At 36.6% G+C, this 26,691-nt stretch overlaps 1 protein-coding gene across 2 annotated transcripts; it reads right to left on the reverse strand.

The window, feature by feature from the left end:
• Positions 1 to 26,691, reverse strand: LOC138323778 (probable chitinase 10). 2 transcript variants are annotated; one of them, XM_069268615.1, is made up of 37 exons: positions 26,602 to 26,691; positions 21,404 to 21,440; positions 20,945 to 21,140; positions 20,361 to 20,613; positions 20,109 to 20,233; positions 19,421 to 19,544; positions 18,988 to 19,173; positions 18,726 to 18,842; positions 18,379 to 18,533; positions 17,891 to 17,934; positions 17,442 to 17,649; positions 16,888 to 17,140; positions 16,636 to 16,760; positions 15,951 to 16,074; positions 15,446 to 15,631; positions 15,160 to 15,276; positions 14,776 to 14,930; positions 14,404 to 14,450; positions 13,460 to 13,667; positions 12,908 to 13,160; positions 12,623 to 12,747; positions 11,400 to 11,523; positions 10,883 to 11,068; positions 10,627 to 10,743; positions 10,160 to 10,314; positions 9,717 to 9,766; positions 8,549 to 8,744; positions 8,080 to 8,332; positions 7,796 to 7,920; positions 7,411 to 7,534; positions 5,800 to 5,985; positions 4,116 to 4,232; positions 3,824 to 3,978; positions 2,430 to 3,280; positions 1,128 to 1,517; positions 592 to 687; positions 1 to 251 (listed from the first exon to the last, which is right to left on the reverse strand). In XM_069268615.1, the coding sequence occupies exons 2-37, from the start codon at positions 21,438 to 21,440 to the stop codon at positions 70 to 72; spliced, it is 6,345 nt and encodes a 2,114-aa protein (XP_069124716.1). In that variant the 5' UTR covers positions 26,602 to 26,691; the 3' UTR covers positions 1 to 69. The 2 variants fall into 2 exon arrangements, with proteins under 2 accessions (XP_069124716.1, XP_069124715.1); XM_069268614.1 differs by having other exon boundaries at positions 14,386 to 14,450.

The raw sequence follows: 26,691 nt of genomic DNA on the forward strand, positions 1-26,691 counted from the left end.
TACATTCAGTTTACAAGTTTATTGAATGAAGTATCAATGATGTAGTAAAATGTGTTAATGGCATAATGTCTATCTTCCAGACGATCCGCAGTTCACGTGTTGTGGATAGTCACAGTTCAGAGATACGGGGTTGAACAGAGTTCCCGCAGAACATTGCTCGTGGAAAGCCAAGCCACTCGCACACTCGTAGAAAAAGCCGCAGTGATCAGGGTCGGAATGGAGACCAAGATTTTTTCCTTGACAGAATTTCTCTGAAAGACGTACCAATGTTGTTAAAGATATAGCAAACACAGTAGTCTTGGTAGTTATTACTTTACTTATGAGATATACAAATACACTGCCAACCAAATAAAACTGTACATCTATCGAGCGAGTTTGGTATTTTATGCAAAGTTTAAACAGGCATTTGCATAATTCCAACACATCTGTGCGGAGATGCTTAACAACTTTTCATAAGATGCGCATGAGTATTTTACAGAAGCCTTGTGTAAAGATACTTTTTTCATTTCTTCAAATAACATTTTATTCAAGAAACATGCAAATAACAAGTAATTTACCTTTCGCTTTAATATCTATATCTGCGGGACTTACCTGGTGTGATAGGCTGGTTATTATGACTTTTAGTCGTCTGTGGTTGTGTCGGTGCTGGAGTTGGAGCCGGTGTTGGTGCTTGTGTTGTCGTTTGTACTGAAATTACCAGAGTTCAATATAAAAACCAGGTCAGCAGACTTACTATGGCGACAGATATGCAAATTAAATAGGAAATATTGGTAAAAATTAAACTACCGTACAGGCGGTTAGTTTCACAGGTCAAACTATTCGCGATTGGGAAAGATTTTCAGTATCCACAATAAACCATCGGAAAATACCGTCGTCAGTATTCGTTTATTATCAATTTAAGATGCGTTTAAAACTGGACAATTTTTAGGTTGCTATTACTCCCAACCATTTTTCCGTGGGAAACAATTTTCAACACACTTTGAACATGCGTTCATGTTTGTAACATGCGTTTTCAGTAAAAATATTTATTACTATTATATGCATCATGTATCATAGTACATCAGTAACTTGCATTATTTTTTCGAATAAATCTTCAAATACTTATAACCATTTGTGTATGTATGTACCTGGCGTAGTTGTGGACGTAGTCGTTGGCGTAGTCGTTGGCATAGTCGTAGTCGTTGGCGTAGTTGTGGAGGTAGTCGTCGGCGTAGTCGTGGATGTAGTCGTTGGCGTAGTCGTGACAGGAGCATTTGTACCGCTCGTCGTCATGACAACTGGCCTTTGCGTAAATGATGGCGGTATTGGAGCTCCATTGCATTGTACATTACTTGGTGAATCACAAAACGATGAAATTGGATTAAACAATAGACCTGGGGTACACGCAACTTCAAATGCTGATCCACCAGCACAGATGAAATATTTTGAACAGTCGGCGGGACTTGGGTAAAACCCTGTACCATGGGAGGCACAATTAAAAGTATTCGTAGTTCCAATGGTATGATGGGCGACGGGACCTGAGTAGAAGAAATATAAACACGAGTTCATAAATAAGGTAATTTACTTCATACTAGCCTACATCGTATTGTTTTCATAAGGTGATATAATTTTAATATTCATTTTACATTTTGTATGACCGTAGAAAAGACCCGTTCTCAGTCGACAACGCTTCTCTTTTGGCCGTGTGTTAGCGTTCATCATCAGAAGAAGAAAAAACAGAAATTTACACATACAACATATCGCTAGCAGGGGAATACGTCCTTAAATGATCTTAGCTGTTAATAAGACGTTAGTTTCATAAACTAATCAACAATCGCCTTTGTGAAGAATGTTTCCGACGATGCCCTGGAGATAAACATCATGAACGCATTTGCTTCGTTTTTCTATTCGGATGTCAGGTTTATATCCTGCTTTAGTAGTTGTTTTCTATATTTTGCATTGACAAACAGGTGTGTCTGTCAACATTAGTCTTCATTTTGAATTTGTTTGAAAGACATTCATTTCCATTTTATTTGACGGAGCTATTATATTTAATGTCGAATTTCGGAAAAAGACATTATGTATGACATATCACCCAGTGTACATGTAATACTGCATGTCATCATTTTGTAATAAAGAAAATAACGAATCAGCTCGGCTACCGAAATCATGAAAAATTATATATATTGTATATGTATAATCTACACGCTTGTACTGCTTGAAAATGACTTCATGAATTCATGAATTGCTGAAACTCGAAAAATCATTCAAAATACAAAACCTACCGAAAGCATATGATTGGTACTACTATTCAGACAAAATGACTAAGTCACTATTTAAATAAAGATACATTTTGTTACTATACATATTCACTTGAGTTCCTTACTTGGTATCAGCTTGTATATGATATATAATGGGTATCATCAGCACAAGTCAAATGCTATACTTACTAGATGTGGAAGGTGCAGAAGTCATTGGGGCGTTGGTTTGAGGTGCTGCGGTTTGGGTAGCTGAAGTTTGCGGTGCTGCGGTTTGTGGCGCTGCAGTTTGTGGCGCTGCGGTTTGAGGAGCTCCCGTTTGTGGCGCTGCGGTTTGAGGAGCTACCGTTTGCGGTGCTGCGGTTTGTGGCGCTGCAGTTTGGGGAGCTGCCGTTTGAGTTGCTGCGGTTTGAGGAGCTACCGTTTGTGGCGCTGCGGTTTGAGGAGCTACCGTTTGTGGTGCTGCGGTTTGTGGCGCTGCAGTTTGGGGAGCTGCCGTTTGAGGTGCTGGAGTTTGTGGTGCTGGAGTTTGAGGAGCAGGTGTTTGTGGTGCTGGAGTTTGAGGTGCAGGTGTTTGTGGTGCTGGAGTTTGAGGTGCAGGTGTTTGTGGTGCTGGAGTTTGAGGAGCGGGTGTTAGGGGTGCTGGAGTTTGAGGAGCAGGTGTTTGTGGTGCTGGAGTTTGAGGTGCAGGTGTTTGTGGTGCTGGAGTTTGAGGAGCTGGTGTTTGGGGTGCTGGAGTTTGAGGTGCAGGTGTTTGTGGTGCTGGTGTTTGGGGTGCTGGAGTTTGAGGAGCAGGTGTTTGTGGTGCTGGAGTTTGAGGTGCAGGTGTTTGTGGTGCTGGAGTTTGAGGTGCAGGTGTTTGTGGTGCTGGAGTTTGAGGAGCGGGTGTTTGTGGTGCAGGAGTTTGAGGAACAGGTGTTTGTGGTGCTGGAGTTTGCGGGGCAGGTGTTTGTGGGGCTGGAGTTTGTGGGTTTGGTGGTGCAGCAGTTGACATCGGGAGAGAAGTTGCGTTAGTTGCCAAAGTCGGCGATAATGTTGGTATCCTGTAAACATGCATCAAAGTATGTTTAGGAAACGATTTCGATTGATATGTGAACTTATGAAGAAGCCGTATATTTATGCAAAACATCAAAAGTTACAAATATTTTGCATGTAGACCTAATTTTCCCATCACATACCAAGTTTACCTACTTTGTTACCATCGTAACTGATCCACTACCTCTTAACTCGTTATAGATCGCGTTCATTAGTGGATATTTGCCCTTTTCTTTGAAATCGTCAAGGTCGTGATCACATTCCATTACACATTTGTCATGTTTTCACATTTGTAAATTTGACCGAAAATGACATTGACTGTCGATGGGCCGATAAGCTTAAAATAACAAACAATGAAATATTTGTGTTACCTAATTCAAAACAAGACTTCTATGTGTCGTCAATGTATACCTTGATATTAATTAATAAAAACACTGACGATTCATTTATCAAGATTTTAACCTCCCAGTCCACAGCGTTACCTACAATATACCTAAATTAATTACAATACTAGCCACATTTTGTCATTTCAACACCCTTCCTGAACTTACTTGGTAGTCAACATATTTGGGTCAACTTTTCTCAATTCGTCATTGATGGCGTTCAAAAGTGGATATTTGCCTTCTCCACACGATCCACTGAAATCGTCAAGTGCAAGATCCCAAACCATTACACCGCCAAAATGCTCTTGTTTCACGAAATCCACCTGTCGAATATTGTACTCCTTAATTCTGACAGTAACAACACTTGATGTAATTTTATAAACATTCAGTTTAGATGCAGAAACTTTTGTCCTTTACTTTACTATATACATTTACATTATATATTTTTAGCAATCTTTACCTTTTTACGGAGACTTTCCTGGTCATCGTAACCCACCCACTGGTTACCCTGGACGATGTATGGTACTTCTTCACCTTGTATAATGTGCTTTGTAGACTTTGGAATCATTGTACAGATCTGGATGGAAATTATTCAAACATAAAGCAATGTTTAAAGTCGATAGTATATATTCATTATACAAGGTAGGAGGCAAAGAGTATCATATTAATATTAATATTGCTGGTCAACTTGGATCCTTTTAAAGGTACTACACAGATCATATTTTATCAATTGAACATCATATTTCCAACTTGTTTGTTTGTTTGATTTAATTAACTTCCTATTAACAGCTAAGGTTATGTAAGGACGGCCTCCCATGTATGCGGTGTATTGCATGCATGTAGTGCGAGGTGCGTATTTTGGGAGACTGCGGTATATTCGTGTTGTGTCTTCTTGTATAGTGGAACTATTGTCCTTTTTATAGTGCTATATCACTGAAACATGCCGCCGAAGACACAAAGCAACAAACCACACCAGGTCCACACCACACAATTCTAACGCCCTAACTGCAGGGCAGATATTTCCAATTGTATTTTGATATTCAATCAGGGGATAGAATGTCATTTTTTCATAAATCTACTGGAGATTAGATAATGAATTTTAGTTTTAACGGCAAAATGTATGATATAATCTACAATAGATTACTGAAAAATGACATTCTTTCCACATTCTAAGATATTTAGGATGCAGTGATGCATAACTTGTCGTAAAATTTATCAAACATCGTCATCTAACAAGAAATTTGAGACCGCACCGCTATTTTTCCGTTAGCCAATCAGATGTATTTAGGGTATTTCCAAGACGCCTGTCTGTTTTTTGTTTCACCTGTTTTCTGGATAAAGGTAAGAAAGATACATAGCTACCGGCTAATTATGTACAAAAGATTTATAGATTGTCGTGATTGGAATCTGCTGTACCGTGTCAAGGTTGATTAACCGATAGGCTTTTTTTTTTTTACAACTGACTGAGATTTGTTTTCAATTTTTCAATCTGTTGTACGTTTGAATCATTTGTACTATGTTTCGAAAACATTAAATTTTATAATTTTCAGTTTGTTTACACTGTCAATGATATAAAACTTCGTCGCGATCTGCATCTGACAATATGAAAGCCGTGTAACCGTTTACCGGATTCGACGTCGACACAACAATGTCATAAATTTCTATGTTAAATGGTATTTGATCATGAAAATAATCCAATAAAAACATCATTTTAGAATTATACATCAGGGTTCTTGTTATATTACTATTGTTTGCGAAATATCCAATATATTGATTATGTGCTGATAGTAGTGTTATTGTCAACTACGACTTGCTGAAAAAGTTGCAATATTTTTTTGGTTTCGTTTCAGCAAAACAATAACAAGTATGGTACCGTAATTAAGCATTACCGCTAGATACTGTGAGTTACTACAGAAACCCCTAGTCTTACCAATTTTTATTGTTTAACATTGTTGATATTATTGATAAACAGCAACTAGTGATACATGTATACTGAATCGTTCTTTACATAGTCTTGTATTAAGAGCTAATCTTGCAGCAGATCAAAAAATATTTGCGGCACCCCAGTTGAAGATCCACAGCATTTCTTTTCTTTAATTTGAAATAATATTTTGGCCAAAGAATCTTCCTATCTGGACCTTTACCTCGTAATAGGCCAGAAATCCACTCTCACGGGTAAATCTCCCAGCGGTTCCTCCTCCTCGGACGGGAGCGTGAAGACCAGTGTTACTAGTGCTGCTCAAGGTAAAGGAGCGACCATATAGAGGCATTCCGACATTAAGCATGCTCTTTGGTACTCCTCTTCTCACATATTCATGGGCAGCCCATTCCTAATAATCAAATGTGTGTTACTGGAATACATTGAACAGCATAGGGTTTGGGTACTATATACAGTATATGTATATACTGTATAATACATCACCTTAGAATTATCATGCAGTTCAATTTACATGTCCTCTAAAGGATCATCAGTTCGAGGAAAACAAGCTTATTGACTATTTTCAGAACAAACGGTTTCTAGCCTACGGTTAACCATTAATTTGTTTGTTTGTTTGTTTGAGTTTTACGGCCCATCGACAACTAAGGTCATTTAGGGCCAAACTACAATTCAGGCATTAATATCAGGATAAAAGATCAGGGTAAGAAAAGGCAAGTAAGGATTAAAACACAGATTGTAAACGTTTATTTGATAAAAAAGGTTTGCATGTGATAAAATAGTTTTGGCTAAAACACACGAGAAAACTCATGCAAAATGTTGATGAAACGATGAAATGTTGAGTTGATACGATGATATGATGAGAAAAACGTTCATATTTTATCTAAAATACCAATTTCTTTGAGATAATTAAAAATACTATTATGTCTCACGGCATGAAACAAAGTGTACATGTCGGAGACATCGTAGTGCTTATCTCGTATGTGCTTAAAATCAATACAGTGCACTAAGATATGCTCCACTGTGAGAGGAGAACCACATGCATGACATGTTGGAGGATCCTCCCCTCTCAATAGATAGGAATGTGTAAAATATGTGTGTCCAGTTCGGAGCCGAGAGAGAACAACTTCCTCTCTGCGGTCTCTCCGACTGGACAGTTTAGGATTAAGTGTAGGTTGAATTTTAAACAGTTTATTGTTTGTTTCGGTAGACCACCTTTGTTGCACATGGTGTTTGATGGCTGACTGAATTGAAGGTTTGATGTCGGTGTATGGTAGTTTCAAATCTGTTTGTGCTAGGCGAAGAGCAGTCTGAGCTGCTTTATCAGCCTGTTCATTCCCCTTTATACCCACATGACTGGGAATCCAGAGATAAGTAATTTGAGTTTAAGAAGATAATCGAAATGTTCGGATTAAAAGATTTTGGATTAGAGTATTTCTAGGACATCTTGATTTCAAAGCCTGAAGAACCGAAAGAGAGTCTGAACAGATGATTGCCTTTTCAATGCGGTGTTCTTCGATGTGGTCAAGAGCCAGACCGATAGCACAAGATTCCGCAGAGAAAATGGAGGCAACATCTGGAAGTCGGATAGAGGAACAGTGATTAGATGTACAGCATGCTGCCGCAACTTTATCACCATCTTTTGAACCGTCAGTGTAGATCTTAACATGATCAGGGAAAGCTCTGATGCACTCCCGAAAGGGGGATTTATGTTCTTCGGGTAATGCACTGGACTTTGCCCTCTCATGCAAAGATAAATTGATATCAGGTGTTTGAATGAGCCATGGTGGTACATAGACCACTGACAAATTCTACATACCACATTCAATGTTGTGTCGTTTCCGGTATCCATTGGACCGGCCTTAAGTGGACTGTTGTGACCAGTGTGATCATCAAACGCACCATGGAGGTCATACGTCATCAAGTTGATCATATCCAGATACCTACGGAATGGATTGAGGACATTGTAATTGGTTCGTCTTAAAATAAACTTTACGTATTTTACAAAGAATTCAAAATGAAAATTTAATCACAATCTTTGCATTAGGTAAGTGAATAACAAAACACTTGATAATTATGCTGACGTAAAATGGAATACAATTATATATTGTCATTGATATAAAGGTAGTTGCTTAACCAAGATGCCAATTCTAGATTTCTTTATCCCTCTGCAAATTAACCAATTTCATATAAATTTAACCCACTTGATGAGCTGAGGGAAATCGTAGGCAGTTTCAATTTTTTCCTTTCCCGCTCCTGTCGCTGCTGAGAGAATCAAACGCGGTTTACCAGTTGATTGTGCGTCACTATCAAACAGCTCACGTGTTTTCTACGTAGATAGAGAAATAATCAATCATCAATCAACAACTACAATTCATTCACCTACATCAACAAATTTAAGAGAAACAGAAATGAACTAATCTTTACTTCAGCAGTAGCAAACTTATCGGACGTTTCATTACATGCTAGAACATTGCATATATCTTACCTTTACAAGTTCAACGAAGTTTTGTTTGTCTTGAGGTGGACTCCCTCTGTTGGCCGGATATTCCCAGTCAAAATCGAGTCCATCAAAATCATGTGACCGAAGGAATTTCACTGCATCAGTGGCGAAGTCAGTACGAGTTGCATCGGAAGCTGCTATTCTTGTGAAGGGTGCAGATCCAAGGTTCCAGCCTCCAACCGCTAGAAGAGTCTTAACATTTGGATTCTGTTTCTTCAATGCGTTGAATCGTTCATACCTAAGTACATACAGACGTTTTAGAAGCAATAAATAATGAAATCAAGACGATCAGATAAACGAGTTGATAATTTTTCCGTCCATTATATTAGGGATTTTCCACATATGTCAATATGTGGTCTTTTAATGGTAAATGTAATAACCAAACCAAACTCAATCAATTTTTCCACAAAATGTCGGACAAAGGAAGACTTATTTTTGGTTATCAACTACTTACATGCCTGTGGACCATGGTGTACTCTCGTCGTTCCATTCAAAGGCTTTCAGATGATTATTATTGAGGGTTGCAAACGCGTAGATGATGTGTGTACAGAGACTTGCGTTGATGCTCTCGGGGAGGAACTTCCCTTCGCCGTTTCTGTACTGGGACCAGTTAGAGTGGTAACAAATACGGCGATAGGAGTCGTTTGATCCTAATACGAAAAGAAAAACATGTTAAACATATTTCATAAGCTGTAATTATAAGAAAGGATATATTCCCGTGCACTGCAGAGTTTTTGTTTAATCCTAGAAATCATTGAAATGTCCCGATCAGCATCAGAGCGTTCAAATACAAAATGTACAAGCTAGCAGCTCTTGTGTGGTGATAGTTTTTGGTACCAAGAAGCTTTGTTATAATGGAGTAGTTTAAAAATAACTAAAACTTTCGTCCAGTACCAACCCATACGTCTGCCCTATTCCCTCCCCAGTCTCCAACTCGTCGTAAGAATTGATTTTAGTTTTAATTGTTTATGAGTAATAGTTGGCTCTCAAAGTGAATCCCTACTTCGCGTTTCTCGGATCTGAATTCGATATTGGTGTTATAGTCCTATGTAAACCTGGCTTTTGGGGTTTATGATGAGAGCACACTCATACTTTGCGCTTTATGATGAGATAACACACAGATTTTTGTGTTATATCTCCATAATTTACAAAATGTATTCAAGTTAATGATATTATGAGCTGATAAAGCAAAATTTTAAGCCAATGGAAATTATAGAAAAATAAAAGAACTTTAAATCCAAGCTATGATATTATTCCATCAGAGATATACTTTCCTGTCTCATTATAAATGCATATCAAACAGTAATGTCTATGAACATAGACACGAGAAAGAAAGCATCTGGTTACAAATATGACAAGGGTGTACTGTTCGTTGTCTCTGGTTGTATGTTTCAATGAGATAACACTATAGTAAGGGTATGAATCCTATTATTACAAAGGAATACAATACGAATATACCGCAGTCTCCCAAAACATTCATATATTAATCCAGGCAACACGTTGCATACAAGGGAGGCGGTACTTAAATGATCCCAGGTGTTTATGGGATGCATTAAGCCCAATCAACCAACCAAATTTCAACGAAAGTACAAAGGCAGCTGTATTTGAAATGTAGCATTTACCTGAGTTTGAAGTTGTACTGGCAGGTACGACCGTAGTTGTTGGCGGTGGACTGAGGAAAATCATGAAATTAAATACATCATTTCCTGTTGCTAGCCTACAGAACATTTCGATAGCAACATAAAATTATCTCAAAATTATAAATGAAATTATTCCGGTTGCATTTAACATGAATTCTAGTTCCCATACACAAGTATTGTATTTCATTGTGTTGTGATAAAAAAAACCTTTCTATATATACAAAAAATAAGGTCGCCTTACTTGGTTATCACTGGTCCAGTCCTTGTCAATTTTGTCACATACGAATTGAAATGAATTCTGATCCGAAAAATATTTCGACATGTGTGTGAATATTTAAGTTTGAAAAGCAGTCCGAGAAAAAAAACAAGACAGATTGCATTTGTAAAATGAATAAATCAATATTTTTATAATAATGTCGGCTTACTTGGTTAGCACTGGTATAGGTCCAGTTCTTGTCAATTCATCATTGATTGCGTTCAAAAGTGGATATTTGCCTTCTCCGCACGATCCACTGAAATCGTCAAGGGCAAGATCCCAAACCATAACTCCGCCATAGTGCTCGTTTCTGACAAAATCTACCTGTTATAAATACATAAAAGCTTTTTTTTTAAATTTGATCTTAAGAAACAACTCAAATTTATTGGCCTTGTTAAATCTGAATGATAACATTTTATGTTTTAGGAGTTCGGGGATTGCAGCTATTCATTCTGTTCAGATATAGTCCTTTTAAATCTAAGAAGAGTAATATTCGTGAATATATTACAAATTGCAATTTGGAGATATTGAAAGACATATAGCTTTTGATGAAAGAGACAACCGGAAGTACAAACTACAAGGACATAGTTAATCTAATATACATCATAATTATACTTGTCTGAGTGATTACATTACCTTCTTACGGAGACTTTCCTGGTCATCGTATCCCACCCACTGGTTACCTTTGACGATGTAGGGTACCTCCTGGCCTTCTATCATGTGTTTCGTAGATGTGGCGATCATTGTACAGATCTGAAATTAAAGACATGCCAAGTTGGAACATAATGAGCAATAAATTAGTTAGTAAAATATTTATTGTGATTTATGAATGTTTATAATACAAATTATATAAAACAAAATATAGATCGTTTGTATAAAGCTAGACCCTTACCTCGTAGTAGGCCAGGAATCCACGCTCTGCCGTATACATTCCAGCGTTTCCTCCACCGCTAACAGGAGCGTTCACACCAGTTTCACTTGTACTTTTCAGAGTGAATGAACGACCGTATAGAGGCATTCCGATGTTAAGCATGCTCTTCGGTACTCCTCTCTTCACATATTCATGGGCTGCCCATTCCTTGTAAGGCAAATAAATTCGTAGAAATCATATCTGCCACCTCAGGAAATTTTGTAAGTTAATATAATTGAGAATCATATAGCAATTGCATAATGTTGTCAACCTGCAAGAATTATCGTACAATAGCGGCAGATGACAACGATCACTATTGTGCGAGGACATAATCCGAAAAATCGACAGAACCTTTCAGGCAATGGACCTTGGTACGATTGAGACGGAAATCTGTTAACAGAAAAAAATAGGAGTTGCTGTCTCCCAAAACACACATCCGCACACTATGTACAACATTGATCTTCTTCGTTATTATCAACCACTGATGAAGTCTACATACCACATTCAATGTTGTGTCGTTTCCGGTATCCATAGGACCGGCCTTAAGTGGACTGTTGTGACCAGTGTGGTCATCAAACGCACCATGGAGATCATACGTCATCAAGTTGATCATATCCAGATACCTGCAGATTTGATTATGAAACAATCAAGGATGAAGATCACTAAACTGCAAAAATCATTATATTACAGTACAAAGCAAATATTTTGATAAACATAATACATGGTGTTGTTTTGTTTCAAGTGTGATCTATTAAAGTACAAAGACCAGATATAAGGTTTCGGACAAACGAGTTGTTTTAGACAACGTTAGTATCGTGCACCGTGCGAACATTTCCATAAATGTCGAGATTTAAATACAAAAGGAAACGGCTAGTTTAAACTGAAAGTACGATCGGAATCCGTGGTAACTTATGGCTAACCAGACACAACTCTGTGAAATGGTACAAACAATTTGACAAACAAATTGAAATCGAAAACAGAGTTTCGAACAGAGTTGGCCCCGGAGGTAGGGCGTTAAGATTGTGCCTAGCGTACTTCTTTACATTTTGGCATGAAGTTGAGCGTTCGCCCCTCTGAGAAAGGCTCTTATCCCCTGACCGAGATACACCTAAGTATATTAAAATTAATTTATTATTAGCGCTGGATATAAAGTAAGTGGGACGACTGGTTTGCCCGTTGTCAGTACAATATAACCAGATGAAGACGCACTCCTTCCACTTTTAGAAATATGTGAGACCGCAGCTAGCGCAGAAAAAAACCACGCATGCCGGTTGTGACCAAGGCTTAGAGCCATTGCCATTGAATAATGAGTTGACCACTGTTCAAGACTATTGCCAATGAATAACAAGTTGACCACGGCTTAGGGCTATTGACATTGAATAACGATTCTCGGTTCTGTACTAAACAATCCCTTGTTTCAATTTCTCGCGAATTATGACAATAGTCAAGTTACAAAATTACATGACCTTTGCATTTACAGTCAAACATTTTCATAAAACATAATGGGCGAATCAATTGCTAAGGATATATTAATTATATAGTTCATCGGTTTAATCGTACCTGTTACTTATAAACAACTGTTCCACAGAATTCCGATCAAATAGAAAATTTTATATTCAGTTTCAAAATGCATAAATGGAATCAATGGAAACAAGCGAATTTTAGAATATATCAAGCAATCAGAGACAATTATACATAAGCTATATCAAAGATTACACTCACTGTATAAGCTGAGGGAAATCGTAGGCAGTTTCAATTTTTTCCTTTCCCGCTCCAGTCGCAGCTGAGAGAATTAGACGCGGATTACCAGTTGATTGTGCGTCACTATCAAACAGCTCACGTGTTTTCTGTACATAGCAGTAAACAACTGAATATTAATCTATAACTGGAACCGAATCAAATACGTCAAACATCTGTTTTGGCAGCAGAAAGTTCATGCAATGTTTGAATGTAAATGTATTATCAAACGTAGTATGAAGTAGTACGAAAACGTGCGGTGTCATTTACCTTGACGAGTTCAACGAAGTTTTGTTTGTCCTTAGGAGGGCTCCCTCTATTTGCCGGATATTCCCAATCAAAATCGAGCCCATCGAAATTATGTGACCGAAGAAATTTTACTGCATCAGTGGCGAAGTCGGTGCGAGTTGCATCGGAAGCTGCTATCCTTGTGAAGGGTGCAGATCCAAGGTTCCAGCCTCCAACAGCTAGCATAGTCTTCACATTTGGGTTCTGTTTCTTCAATGCGTTGAATCGTTCGTACCTGCAGTTAAATATAATGAAGACTGTTTGATTCAAATTTGGATTAAGTGATTAAGCTAATGATTAATTTAATAATTAATATGTAAGGACTAAACTCGTTACCTTGCCATTTTTTGTCTAACTCCTTTTCTATTAATGGCAATAAGACATGATTTCAATGGAATAATGGAATCAAACGATTGAATAAGTTACAGTGGTATTCCGGTCGCTAATAATACTTTATTAGATTTATGTACTTGTCAAACCTAATTTGTAACAAAGAATGTCAATGAATACTTCATGGATCTGTGTTTTACTTACAAGCCTGTGGACCATGGTGTACTCTCGTCGTTCCATTCAAACGCTTTCAGATGATTATTGTTGAGTGTTGCAAACGCGTAGATGATATGTGTGCAAAGACTGGCGTTGATGTTCTCGGGGAAGAACCTCCCTTTGCCGTTTCTGTACTGAGACCAGTTAGAGTGGTAACATATACGGCGGTAGGAGTCGTTTGATCCAGATGCAGATCCTTAAATAAAAAAGTCTGAGTTTTGTAATAGTGGCCATGATAACGCTTGTAACTACTGATTTGGAGCAATATTTCAGGTATTTGTATAATCGTTAATTACAAAGGTTACTGGCAAGGTCTGTCACCCAGGTACTGCAAGGTTTTTGTTTAATCTAAACAAATACATCGTCAATACGTTTTGGTCATCGTCATTAACATTAAAAAGTAATTACTTGGAAAGCCTGTATTCACTTTGTTACAGACAGATTACTAGGATTACCAGTCATCTTGACAATGTTCTGGTTTCGGGACATTATGAATATTCTTTAATGTAGTATGTAGTAGAATAGTTGAACTAGATTTTAATCATATTTCCAGCAAGCTCTTCAATCCGACGGCTGCCATGGTATTAGTTAATCTGCTAATTCTTTTGGATAGAGTGAATTTCTTTCTGCATACGTCTTTACTCTTGTAAATCTGAATGTATTCTTTGCAAGTCTTTTTGATAATTTGTCTTTTTAGTGCTAAGAGGGGCTTGACTTTACTCGAATACTTTGTAAAATGGAGATTTTTATTTATTTCCGGGAGTGTTTGTAATTATATGATGTATTAAAAAGATCTAAACTGGTTGTGGAGTTGAATATATTGTGATCAACTCAAAGTCTGTAAACCTTAACTTTCATTTATTATTAGCACTCACTTGAAACAAAGTCATACAATAGCAAAATGTTTAACTCACCGGAATTTTGAGATGAACCTGAAGGTGTTGAACTGACAGGTACGACTGCAGTGGTTGGCGGTGGACTGAGGACATTTATAAAAATATCAGTTACTGTTCTTGTTGTAATATGACACGTTAAATTAAAACGCTGTTTAATACAAATTATATTCATCGGAAATTATAGTCTAGTATTATGTATTGAAGTGGTCTGCGGATGGACTGCCGAAATCCACATATCAAAAGCGTATATACGAATTGAAAGGTATTGTGATCCGTTGGACAATTAATTACAAAACATGTTTCGTCAACAGTGAATTTTTTTAAGTTTAAATGGAGTCTGAGAATAAAAAACAGATTGCATTCGTAAACAAATATTATATCAATATTTACATAATAATGTCTACTTACTTGGTTATCACTGGTATAGGTCCAGCTCTTGTTAATTCGTCATTGATGGCGTTCAGAAGTGGATATTTGCCTTCTCCGCACGATCCACTGAAATCGTCAAGGGCAAGATCCCATACCATAACACCACCGTACTGCTCGTGTCTCACAAAATCTACCTGTTAGTAACGTATGAAACCATCTTTATGTTGATTTCAGTAACAGTTCAAACCAAACAATTTTATTGGATCTTAATTTTTATATTTCATCCTTGACGAGTTTGAGGATTGCATTAATTTAACCACTTCAAGTTCAGTTCTCTTAAATCTAAAGCAAAGAAATGTTAGGATATTGTTAATCCAGTATAGAATACACATATACCTACACATGTCTGGGTGATTGTATTACCTTCTTACGGAGACTTTCCTGGTCATCGTAACCCACCCACTGGTTACCTTTGACGATGTAGGGTACCTCCTGACCTTCTATCATATGTTTCGTAGACGTGGGGATCATTTTACAGATCTGAAGTAAACGAAATCCATGAGAAACCAAAGAGAACAAGACTGAGCTAAAGTATCATACGAAATATTACAAAAAATAATGATATTAATCCTAATTTATTCTGGTTTATAATTAAAATTGTATGAAGCAAATCAAATTGTAGATCATTTGTATAAAGCTAGACCTTTACCTCGTAGTAGGCCAGGAATCCACGCTCTGCCGTATACATTCCAGCGTTTCCTCCACCACTAACAGGAGCGTTCAAACCAGTTTCACTTGTACTTTTCAGAGTGAAGGAGCGACCATATAATGGCATTCCGACGTTAAGCATGCTCTTCGGTACTCCTCTTTTTATATATTCATGTGCAGCCCATTCCTTGTAAAACAAATAAATTCATAGAATTCATGTCGGCCAGTTCAGGAAATACTGTAGGTTAATATCATTGAAAATAGGACAGTTATTGTAAATTGTAGTAAAATAATTTTGTACTAAAGTAGCAGATGATAATGGTTTCTCCTATTGTTCACTGATTAGTCAACGGTTTTCGTCGTTATAGGTTTCTTTAGGGTATGACAGATTGCACGCGCTAATTTTGTGAACCTGAAGTTTCATTAAAACAATTCCGTGACGTTATGACTTCATGCGGTGTAACTGTGGCGTGGAATGTCGATGACTTAATCAATATTAACTATACCACATTCAATGTTGTGTCGTTTCCGGTATCCATAGGGCCGGCCTTAAGTGGACTGTTGTGACCAGTGTGGTCATCAAACGCACCATGGAGGTCATAGGTCATCAAGTTGATCATATCCAGATACCTACGGAGTTCATTAAAAAAAACAATCTCAACTAAAAGTCGTTTTCATGCATAGAAGGTATCTATTTGACAAGAACGGAAAGTGATCCTTGTAGCTAAAAGATTTTGGTAAACAAAATAATAATATAGATCTATTTTGAAATGTCTTAATATGGACCCACGATACGGAATTGCTAGAATTGCTACGGAATTGGAGTCCAGATGTCCTAAAGTAGCGTTTCTAGACTATATATTTCAGCATTGGGCTCAATACACCGTTTTTAAGTTCTGTCAGACACGTGCTTTCTGCAACAAGAAGCCCAATGCGCCTGTGTAGCTCACCTGGACAATGATTATAATTTAAGAAAAAAAAACTACAATTCACAGAGGAAGACGATTTTCAAAGATTTCTTATAAATAGAATGTCATACAACACGGTAAGGGAGGCGAACAAATTAAAGACAACCTTTACCATTGTCCTTTTCATTCAAAGATAGTACATTCAATTATTTATATTTATCCTGACGGACAATTCCTTCTATTCGCCTATATACAGATACTACAGATACCAATACCAACTCACTGTATTAGCTGAGGGAAATCGTAGGCAGTTTCAATTTTTTCCTTTCCCGCTCCTGTCGCTGCTGATAGAATCAGACGCGGTTTACCAGTTGATTGTGCGTCACTATCAAACAGTTCACGTGTTTTCTGTACATAGATATAAAACATTCTTGTTTAGATGAGAATCCTAGAGACCAAGATAATAAAACAACATTTATATCAGAATATACTAAACAAGCAAGCCAACAGCAGAACACTACTGCAATATCATTACCTTGACGAGTTCGACGAAGTTTTGTTTGTCTTTAGGGGGGCTCCCTCTATTGGCCGGATATTCCCAGTCGAAATCGAGCCCATCGAAATCATGTGATCGAAGGAATTTCACTGCATCAGTGGCGAAGTCAGTACGAGTTGCATCAGAGGCTGCTATCCTTGTGAAGGGTGCAGATCCAAGGTTCCAGCCTCCAACAGCTAGCAGAGTCTTAACATTTGGGTTCTGCTTCTTTATTGCGTTGAAGCGTTCGTACCTTCAATTCAAGAGACAGAACAAAAGGAATATACCAATTTTCGAAGTGCATCTTGTATGGCTTCTATGAAAACTACCACCAGCTAAGTATAAATTTCATTAGAAATTATGTCATAATCTTATATCGCGATCAAAGAGTGACCTTCAGCAGGTAAGTACAATCATACTTTAGCGCTGCATTTATGGTGCGAATAACGCTAAAATAACCGCCAAACTAATATGTTTATAGTGCATAAATATGGGTTTATTACTTTTACTATAGATGATTTCATTTGGATATATTTTGCCTGTCTTCTACTTACAAGCCTGTGGACCATGGTGTACTCTCATCGTTCCATTCAAATGCCTTTAAATGATTACCATTTAGAGTTGCAAACGCGTAAATGATATGTGTGCAAAGACTGGCGTTGATGTTCTCGGGGAAGAACTTCCCTTGGCCGTTTCTGTACTGAGACCAGTTAGAGTGGTAACATATACGGCGGTAGGAGTTGTTAGATCCAGATGCAGATCCTAATTAAAAAAAAAAAGTCTAACTAATAAGTTCATGTTTAGTTGCTAAGGTTACACTTGTGTCTTAGTTGCACTAATCGAGGAAACACGTAATTTTTATACAGAATTTCAAAATGAACCAATATTCCAATATGGTTTAGATTATATGATCAAAAATTCTTTCTGTATAAACAATGTATAATACATTTAGAAATGAACACAAACTAATCCATTTCATATTAGATATAAAAACCGGAATTACCGGACGCCGACGTAGTTGTAGCCACAGTAGTAGTGGTAGGTGGGCTGAAAAACAATATTTAAATCGAAATATTACAAACAACCATGACAAAAATCATTTTCGTTTAATAGTCTGTCTTGGCAAGTAATTCAGTCATGTTTAGTCGATATTGTAGATCTTTGATTGACACGGGTATACCACAGACTCCCAAAACACGCACCACGCAATTCACACACGCAAGACATCGCATACACGGGGAACCATCCCTCAATGGCCCTGTCTGTCAATAGGACGTAAATATAATAAAGTATAATAAAACCAATCAATCTACGTTGTTTAAAGGGAAAACGAATGATGTTTTTTTTTTATTTCTTCTTTACTCACTAGCTATCACTGTATCGACTAACCATGAATTCTTAATTCACAAGTACTTTATTTAATTGTGCTGTGTTGTGAATTTTACTTGGCGTATTAATATTATTTCTGTTTATAAAATTATGTCGACTTACTTGGTTATCACTGGTATAGAACCAGCCCTTGTCAATTCGTCATTGATGGCGTTCAAAAGTGGATATTTGCCTTCTCCACACGATCCACTGAAATCGTCAAGGGCAAGATCCCAAACCATAACACCACCATACTGCTCGTGTCTCACAAAATCTACCTGTTATGAAAAAAGATTTTATCTGTTAACCATTAAATACAATATTCGTAAAATGAGAGATATGATTGCCATACATTCACACCAAACGCAAAACATCCATGGTACAAGAAATACACATAAAGTTTCAACTGCGGTTAGTGGGATGTGGAGTATTACAAAGTCAAATGTAATATCATGTTTGATTTAAATTACCTTCTTGCGGAGACTTTCCTGGTCATCGTATCCAACCCAATGGTTACCTTTGACGATGTAGGGTACCTCCTGACCTTCTATCATGTGTTTCGTAGACGTTGGGATCATTTTACAAATCTGGAATCAACATAAGGTAACGTGATGAGCACCAAACTGGTAAAAAGTATTATTGAACCTATGAGTAAAGTATTAATCGTGAAAATTGAAAATTGTAAACAACAAAAAAAAAATTATAGATCATTTGGATAAACTAAGACCTCACCTCGTAGTAGGCCAGGAATCCACTCTCACCGGTATACCTCCCAGCAGTCCCTCCCCCACTGACGGGAGCGTTCACACCAGTGTTACTTGTGCTTTTCAGAGTGAAGGAGCGACCATATAGAGGCATTCCTATATTTAGCATGCTCTTCGGTACTCCTCTTTTCACATATTCATGGGCAGCCCATTCCTTACAAAAAAAGTAAAATTCATATCAGCCACTGCAAAAATATTGTAAGTTACTACAATAATCATTGAGGATCTGATTACAGTTGAACTTGCGAGAAATAATGTAGAAAAGCGGCACATGACAATCGTCTATAATGTGTAAGAATCATTATCTCGTACATCTAAATCTGAAGAAAATACTGAGACACAGTTTCTCCAATACTCATCAACTCAAAAGTGGTTATTAACTATTGAAAAATTCTATATACCACATTCAATGTTGTGTCGTTTCCGGTATCCATAGGGCCGGCCTTGAGTGGACTGTTGTGACCAGTGTGGTCATCAAACGCACCATGGAGGTCATAGGTCATCAAGTTGATCATATCCAGATACCTACGGAGTTCATTAAAAAAAACTCAACTAAAAGTCGTTTGCATGCATGGAAGGTATCTAATTGACAAGAACGGAAAGTGATAATTGTTGCTAAAAGATTTTGGTAAACAAAATAATAATATAGATCTATTTTGAGAGTGTGGTTGTTACGAAATGTCTTAATATGGACCCACGATACGGAATTGCTAGAATTGCTACGGAATTGGAGTCCAGATGTCCTTAAGTAGCGTTTCTAGACTAAATATTTCAGCCTTGGGTTCAACACGCCGTTTTTTAAGTTCTTTCAGACACGTGCTTTCTGCAACAAGAAGCCCAATGCGCCTGTGTAGCTCACCTGGACAATAATTATAATTTAAAAAAAAAACTACAATTCACAGAGGAAGACGATTTTCAAGGATTTCTTATAAATAGAATGTCATACAACATGGTAAGGGAGGCGAAAAAATTAAAGACAACCTTTACCATTTTCCTTTTCATTCAAAGATAGTAAATTGAATTATTTATATTTATCCTGACGGACGATTCCTTCTATTCGCCTATATACTGATACCAATACCAACTCACTGTATTAGCTGAGGGAAATCGTAGGCAGTTTCAATTTTTTCTTTTCCCGCTCCTGTCGCTGCTGAGAGAATCAGACGCGGTTTACCAGTTGATTGTGCGTCACTATCAAACAGTTCACGTGTTTTCTGTACATAGATATAAAACATTCTTGTTTAGATGAGAATCCTAGAGACCAAGATAATAAAACAACATTTATATCAGAAAATACTTAACAAGCAAGCCAACAGCAGAAAACTACTGCAATATCATTACCTTGACGAGTTCGACGAAGTTTTGTTTGTCTTTAGGGGGGCTCCCTCTATTGGCCGGATATTCCCAGTCGAAATCGAGCCCATCGAAATCATGTGATCGAAGGAATTTCACTGCATCAGTGGCGAAGTCAGTACGAGATGCATCGGAAGCTGCTATCCTTGTAAAGGGTGCAGATCCAAGGTTCCAGCCTCCAACAGCTAGCAGAGTCTTCACATTTGGGTTCTGCTTCTTCATTGCGTTGAAGCGTTCGTACCTTCAATTAAAAAAAGTATGGACCAATCCATCAGTTCGGTGGACCGTTTTGGGATTATGATATATTGCTAGTTAAAGAAGCCCAGTATTAACCTTTACCTGGGCACCATGGAACGTATTGCTGCAAAATTGTAATTATTATACCAAACACGCTTAAATATTATACAAACACAACTATTAGCGTGCTTCCATACGAATTTCATTTTGATATATCAAATTGACATGCAATCTCACGATATCGGAATCAGTCACTTGAAAATTAAGTTAAAACATTTTTTTTTATTATGGATTATTTATTTCATTTGAATATCTTTTGGTCGTCTTCTACTTACAAGCCTGTGGACCATGGTGTGCTCTCGTCGTTCCATTCAAATGCCTTTAAATGATTACCATTAAGTGTGGCAAATGCATAGATGATATGTGTACAGAGTGTGGAGTTGATGTTCTCGGGGAAGAACTTCCCTTGGCTGTTTCTATATTGAGACCAGTTAGAGTGGTAACATATACGGCGATAGGCATTGGTAACCACTGAAATACGAAATCAAATAGCAACATCAGTCTTCAAGCGCATAAGTTCCACAGCAATGAACTTTTTACTAACGTCAATTAGCAATTTCACAACTACAAAGAAATGTAGTAGGGAAGATTTTACTAACATCGATTAACAATTGCATGTAGAGTATAATTTTGTGATGCTAATATTAAAAGAGAAAATTCATTTGTAGTCAATTTTGAATTTTGAAAAAGTCAGTGCATGCCTTTGGTACTATCTAATATGCTAATGTACTGACCTGCCAATGCTATCACCAGGCATGCAATTCGAAACATCTGTAAAGAGAGAGTAATCTATCTTACATTGTAGTCTAGTCACATTCTAAACAAAAACCTCCAAAACATTGCAACAAAAAATGATTGCGTCTATCGTTTGAATTATATTTATATCGTTTATATTAATAAAGGTTGATTGCAAAATCGGTCAATGGGAAAGCCTTTGATATATAAATACAAAACATCGCATATTCTGTGCAATCCACATGGCATGTTTGGGCTGCCGCATGAGATTAGCAGGCAACGGAAGTGGTGGCATCTGAGTAAATAATAACTATTTTGTTTTATCAACAAATATGGCATAAAAAGTGAATCATAAGTGTATATGTGGGTTACTGTATGTTTTTCTAAAACTTTACAATGTGTTTCTCTTTATTAAAATATTGGAACCTATTTTTTCTCTCTGAATATCTACTTTAAAATGAAAAAAAAATCTGGAATATAATCCTCTGACTACGTGTGAAATAAAGTTTATTTGCTTGTTTGATTCTTTTAACGACCTATTAACAGCCAGGGACATGTAAGGACGGATTCCCGTGTATGGAGTATGTAGCTTTTGTGAAGTGCGAGTTGCTTGTTTTGGGAGACTGCGGTATGTTCATGTTGAGTCTTCTTGCATAGTAGAACTGTTGTTCTTTTTAAGGTGGTTCGATATAGTTAGGCCTAAAAATTTCCTCTCGTTTGATTTTCTTGAAAATTTGCTCACTGAAAGATTGGTTGATAAACTGTTTATTAAGGCTTGTATTTGAAATTTGACCGTGCTGTTTTTGAAATATTATACTTTCAATAAACCTACTTTACCGTCTGTTTTTCTCAAAATACAATTTTACACACATATTTTCAAAGCTTGGTTATTGACTGAAATATTACAAATAACAACATTTTTTATCTTTAACATGTAAGTTTGTATGGCTACCAATGACCTCAATGTCGTTTCCACTCTTAAAAATACATTAATTGTGATTTTTTACGCGAATGTGTGTAAATGAGGCCTAAACTGAACTAAGTACAATATCGACAAATATTTCGTTTATAGACTATTCTATCCCGATTTTAACGTTAAAAGATAAGATATCGTTAGACGGATAATATATAGATAGCTATCCTTCATAATCTTAGTCACAAAAGAGTTTTCATGTGTAGTTCCGAATGCACGCATTGACCCAAGGAGGTCCGAACGAATGGCGCATTCGATCACTGTTCGGAACGTCCTTAAAGGAGCAAAAACTACAACTTTTATAGACTTTGTGTGTCTCGGCCAAGGGACAGCATAGGAGCTTTCCTCACAGGGGCGAACGCTCAACTCAAGGCCAAAGGGAGGCATTAGGAAAGATAAAGTCAGTTAGGAAGAGGAGAACAGATAATATCCTAAACTTAGTCGCCTTTTACAATCATGCAATACGGGCAGCTGGTACAATTCTAAACCCCTTCCTGCAGGGCAAGTTTATAAAGGAAATAATTGTTTTAAACTTCATTACCTTGAATGTATAAGGAAACAATGTCAATGTGTAACCAAATGTGATCTCACAACAGTGGAAAGTCCAGGTAAGTAACCAATGCGAAGGCAGATTTTCCTTCTGGTATGTCTAAGAACGAGTTTTAATGAACTAGTTTCTTATCTTAGTTGTAAACATTTGTTTCGTGCTGAAGAACTATCACACGATAAACATAACATAACAATAGAAACGTTCACAACAATGTATTTGTATTGTTTTTTCATCTATTAAAGAGACTATGATTTAGAATTAAGTACGTATAGCAATGTCACTTGGTTGTTTTCTGGTTTTTGTGTGTTTTTTTTGTTTTTTTTTTAATTTTTTTGGGGGGAAAGGGGGGGTGTTTGTGTGTTTTGTTTTGTTTTGTGTTATTTTTTGCTCTACCTTTGATGGTTGGATTTATTTTCTGAGTGGTATGGTAACCTGATATATTTTACTTACACTACCTCACATGAACGACAATGATTAGTGAAATGATATATAATAGAAGATCTTTGGTGCCTCACCTATTGGCTACAAATGTATCAATATTTTACCTATTTTGTATGTATTTATTTGCAGCATGGCTGCCATGGCTGACACTGTTGTTACTATATATGTTATGTTAGTCGTCATTTGGTAAAATAACATTAACTAGAAATATCCATTCGTTGTAATTTATATAATAAATCCAAAAACTCTTAGATTCAGATTCTATTAGATTTCCTATTTGTCTTTTAGTCAGAGTGATATGAAGGCTATGTGAATATGAAGGATAATGATATTCTACCCGGGGGTATTGCATGGGTAGCTTTGCTATTTAGCCTCAGGCGACAGGAGTGTATTATTCTAGACAAGCCAGTATTACACGTGTATGTATGTGCTATGTACTATATCACAGTAGTGACATTACCCACCTACACGTAATGACCACAAGGATTTGTATGTCCTCAATCTAAGTAACAAAAGGTGAACATTCTTCTTGACCTATGGTCTCAAAGAAAGCGATGGTTTTCTTGCCATGACCTAATTCAGATCACAGAGGTGATAAGGTAGTGCGGTCGTAAACATGACAGGAAGTTATTAGCACATGCCCGTTCTCAAGACAGTGGACGCCAACGTTATTCGCTGCTGACCAATACAATATTGATGTTGGTGACTTTTATAATATCTCCTTAAGACTGATTTTCACTCGTAAAATATTTCAATGAAAATTAATTGCAGTGATACTGTCATTTAATGAATTATGATACACCTGGTAAGCAGATAGCGCGTAGATAGTTATTCGACTTCTCAACTCAAAGCGAAAACAAATGTAGCCTTCACTACTGTAAAGCTAGTCATACAGAGGTGAATACAAAAATACTTCTGATATGAGTATTCGTCCGGATAACCTAGTAGATGTCATGGTGATGCTGTCTGCTATGTTAAGGCTGAAATAAATGGTGAAGGAATAGTTTTGGATTGGTTTGGTTATGTTGTGACATGCTTCAGTAAGATAGCACTATATAAAACGGCAAGAGATATACTTTATGTACATACGAATATACTACAGCCTCCCAAAATATGATAGATCCACACACTACACAAATGGAAGGCCTTCCTTAAATGAACCTGGACGTTAATTTAATAAACCAAACCAAAACATATAAGTCTTATAGTCATATTAACAGTTAAGGTAATTTATATGTGTGAACGTCTATGTTTTGGTAGAATGTGGAGCATTTGTGCTGTCTAATACCTTTCACATTTGTTAATAAAATGGTTTGAAATTGAATTTGTGTTGTACCTTTGTAATAGTGTTTATAGTGCTCACTGCATACAACATGCCATACAATACAAACAAATCTCAAAATAGATCAAAGGATAAATTAAGACGCTGGGAATAAAAAGGTTTTGATTTGTAAAACAATTTTGATATACCACCTGAAAACACAGTTTGTTCTCGGATTTATTAAAATATGTTACATTTTGTAAATTAATGTTAATTAATCAAATTAAAAATATGCGTTCGTAGGAATGTTGCTTCAAGCATGTCTTTCACTTACATGTTTTGGTATAAAAAAAGGGTAAAGAGAGGTAATTCCTTTTTTTAGAAAAATCTGTTCTGTCTATTTGTTCCTCATATTTACATCAGATATATAAATTTTAATATAATATTAAACATTTAGATGCCAATTTGCTTTATATTACTAAAGAGTGACAATGTGTATTCTGACTTACGATGTTTCATTGATGATCCATAACACAATATCTTGGTTCGAAATAAATTCAAACGCTAGTCTTTAGGAGGAAGAGAAAGTTTTAGGATTCAAAAACTATGTCTTCTAGTTAAAGATAGAAATATTAAAATGTACTGAAGATCGACGAAAAGATGGCAAAATATAAGTTATTTGCTTTTGAAACGAGAACAAAACATCCTTATCGTTTCATTTTCAGAGCATAACTTTCGAGCAAGACCTTTCTCATACTATTTGGGAATGTGGCCGGATGATGTGAATTTCTGAAATTCCTAATCAGTATTGCTATATTGAAATTGTACTATAACGTATACTTTATTATAGTTTGTTTGTTCAATTTTAAAAGGACAGTCTTATCAACTTCTTCCAATGCCATTCAAGAGGAACATTTTATGAATGGCATGACGAAAAATGTCACATATTGGAAAATGTCTTGTCTGGTTAAAGGTACCATAACGATTATCGACAAAAACTCATTTTGGTTACATTGTGTAAAGATTTACATAATAAACAAACAGATCCCAACATTCTTGTTTGTTTGTTTGTTTGATTAGTTTAACGTCCTATTAACAGCTAGGGTCATGTAAGGACGGCCTCCCATGTATGCAGTGTGTAGCGTGTGTGAAGTGCGTGGTGCGTGTTTTGGGACGTGTGTGAAGTGCGTGGTGCATGTTTTGGGAGACTGCAGTATGTTCGTGTTGTGTCTTCTTGTATATTCTAGAAGAGCCATCAGGTTGTAAAGGATATATCAGTCTATAGTTATTCAATACAACCAGTGAAAGGTTTGTCTCGATAACGACTCCAAAGTTACAAACAATTTTGCAAGTAATCATTAATTTATCGGTGACGTATTTAATATATGCATTTCTCCATTACGAAAACTCGATCTAAATCAAGTGAGTATCAAGTAGGATAAACGTCATTATCAAAGCTCTCTGCTTGTACTTTAATGCCTTTTTTTGTTAAATTATTACATATCACTGGTCATTAGACATCTTATTTTCCGATACACTTATTTTTAATATTACTATTAATCATAGGTATTTTTTCTAATTTGGTTTGTATCTTACTATTTACCTTTTTCCGGATTGGAAAACCGGAAGTGAGTTGGGTTTTGGATATTAAAATGAAGATGGAAAAAATAAAAATGTTAAATAAAACAACCACCTCTGGGAGTTAATTCCCCCAACGATATAACATTCCAATATGTTTATAATATTGTAGTTCTGTAGATTTTAGTGTGTTGTCATGAAATTCAAATGATGAAGAATTGTTATGACACATTTAAAATATTCTACTTAATAATAATAATTAACATATATTTGTTTTATTTTGAACTGTCTCGAACATTTTTAATATAACGCATGGCTATGTTTCTTCATTGAATGCGTACGAGATAAATCAATGAATAGCTAGAGTTTGCTGGCGTTGAAATATTTTACTCACATTTATGGTTTCAGCTATCCCATGCGTTTTCTGCCCTCCCTGGAACACAGTCTGATGCCTTACCTACAACAGATCTTATATCTGTCTCGG

This window comes from Argopecten irradians, chromosome 5 (genome assembly GCF_041381155.1).
Source record: "Argopecten irradians isolate NY chromosome 5, Ai_NY, whole genome shotgun sequence".
NCBI lineage: Eukaryota > Metazoa > Mollusca > Bivalvia > Pectinida > Pectinidae > Argopecten > Argopecten irradians.

Bases quoted from the DNA above. Each gene is read 5' to 3' on its own strand.
- LOC138323778 (XM_069268614.1), bottom strand. From the start codon at position 21,440: ATGTTTCGAATTGCATGCCTGGTGATAGCATTGGCAG. The intron at 21,141-21,403 runs GTCAGTACATTA...TTCGTATTTCAG, and splicing joins CCTGGTGATAGCATTGGCAG to TGGTTACCAATGCCTATCGC. The intron at 11,524-12,622 runs GTGAGTGTAATC...TCAAATCTGCAG, and splicing joins GATTTCCCTCAGCTTATACA to GTATCTGGATATGATCAACT.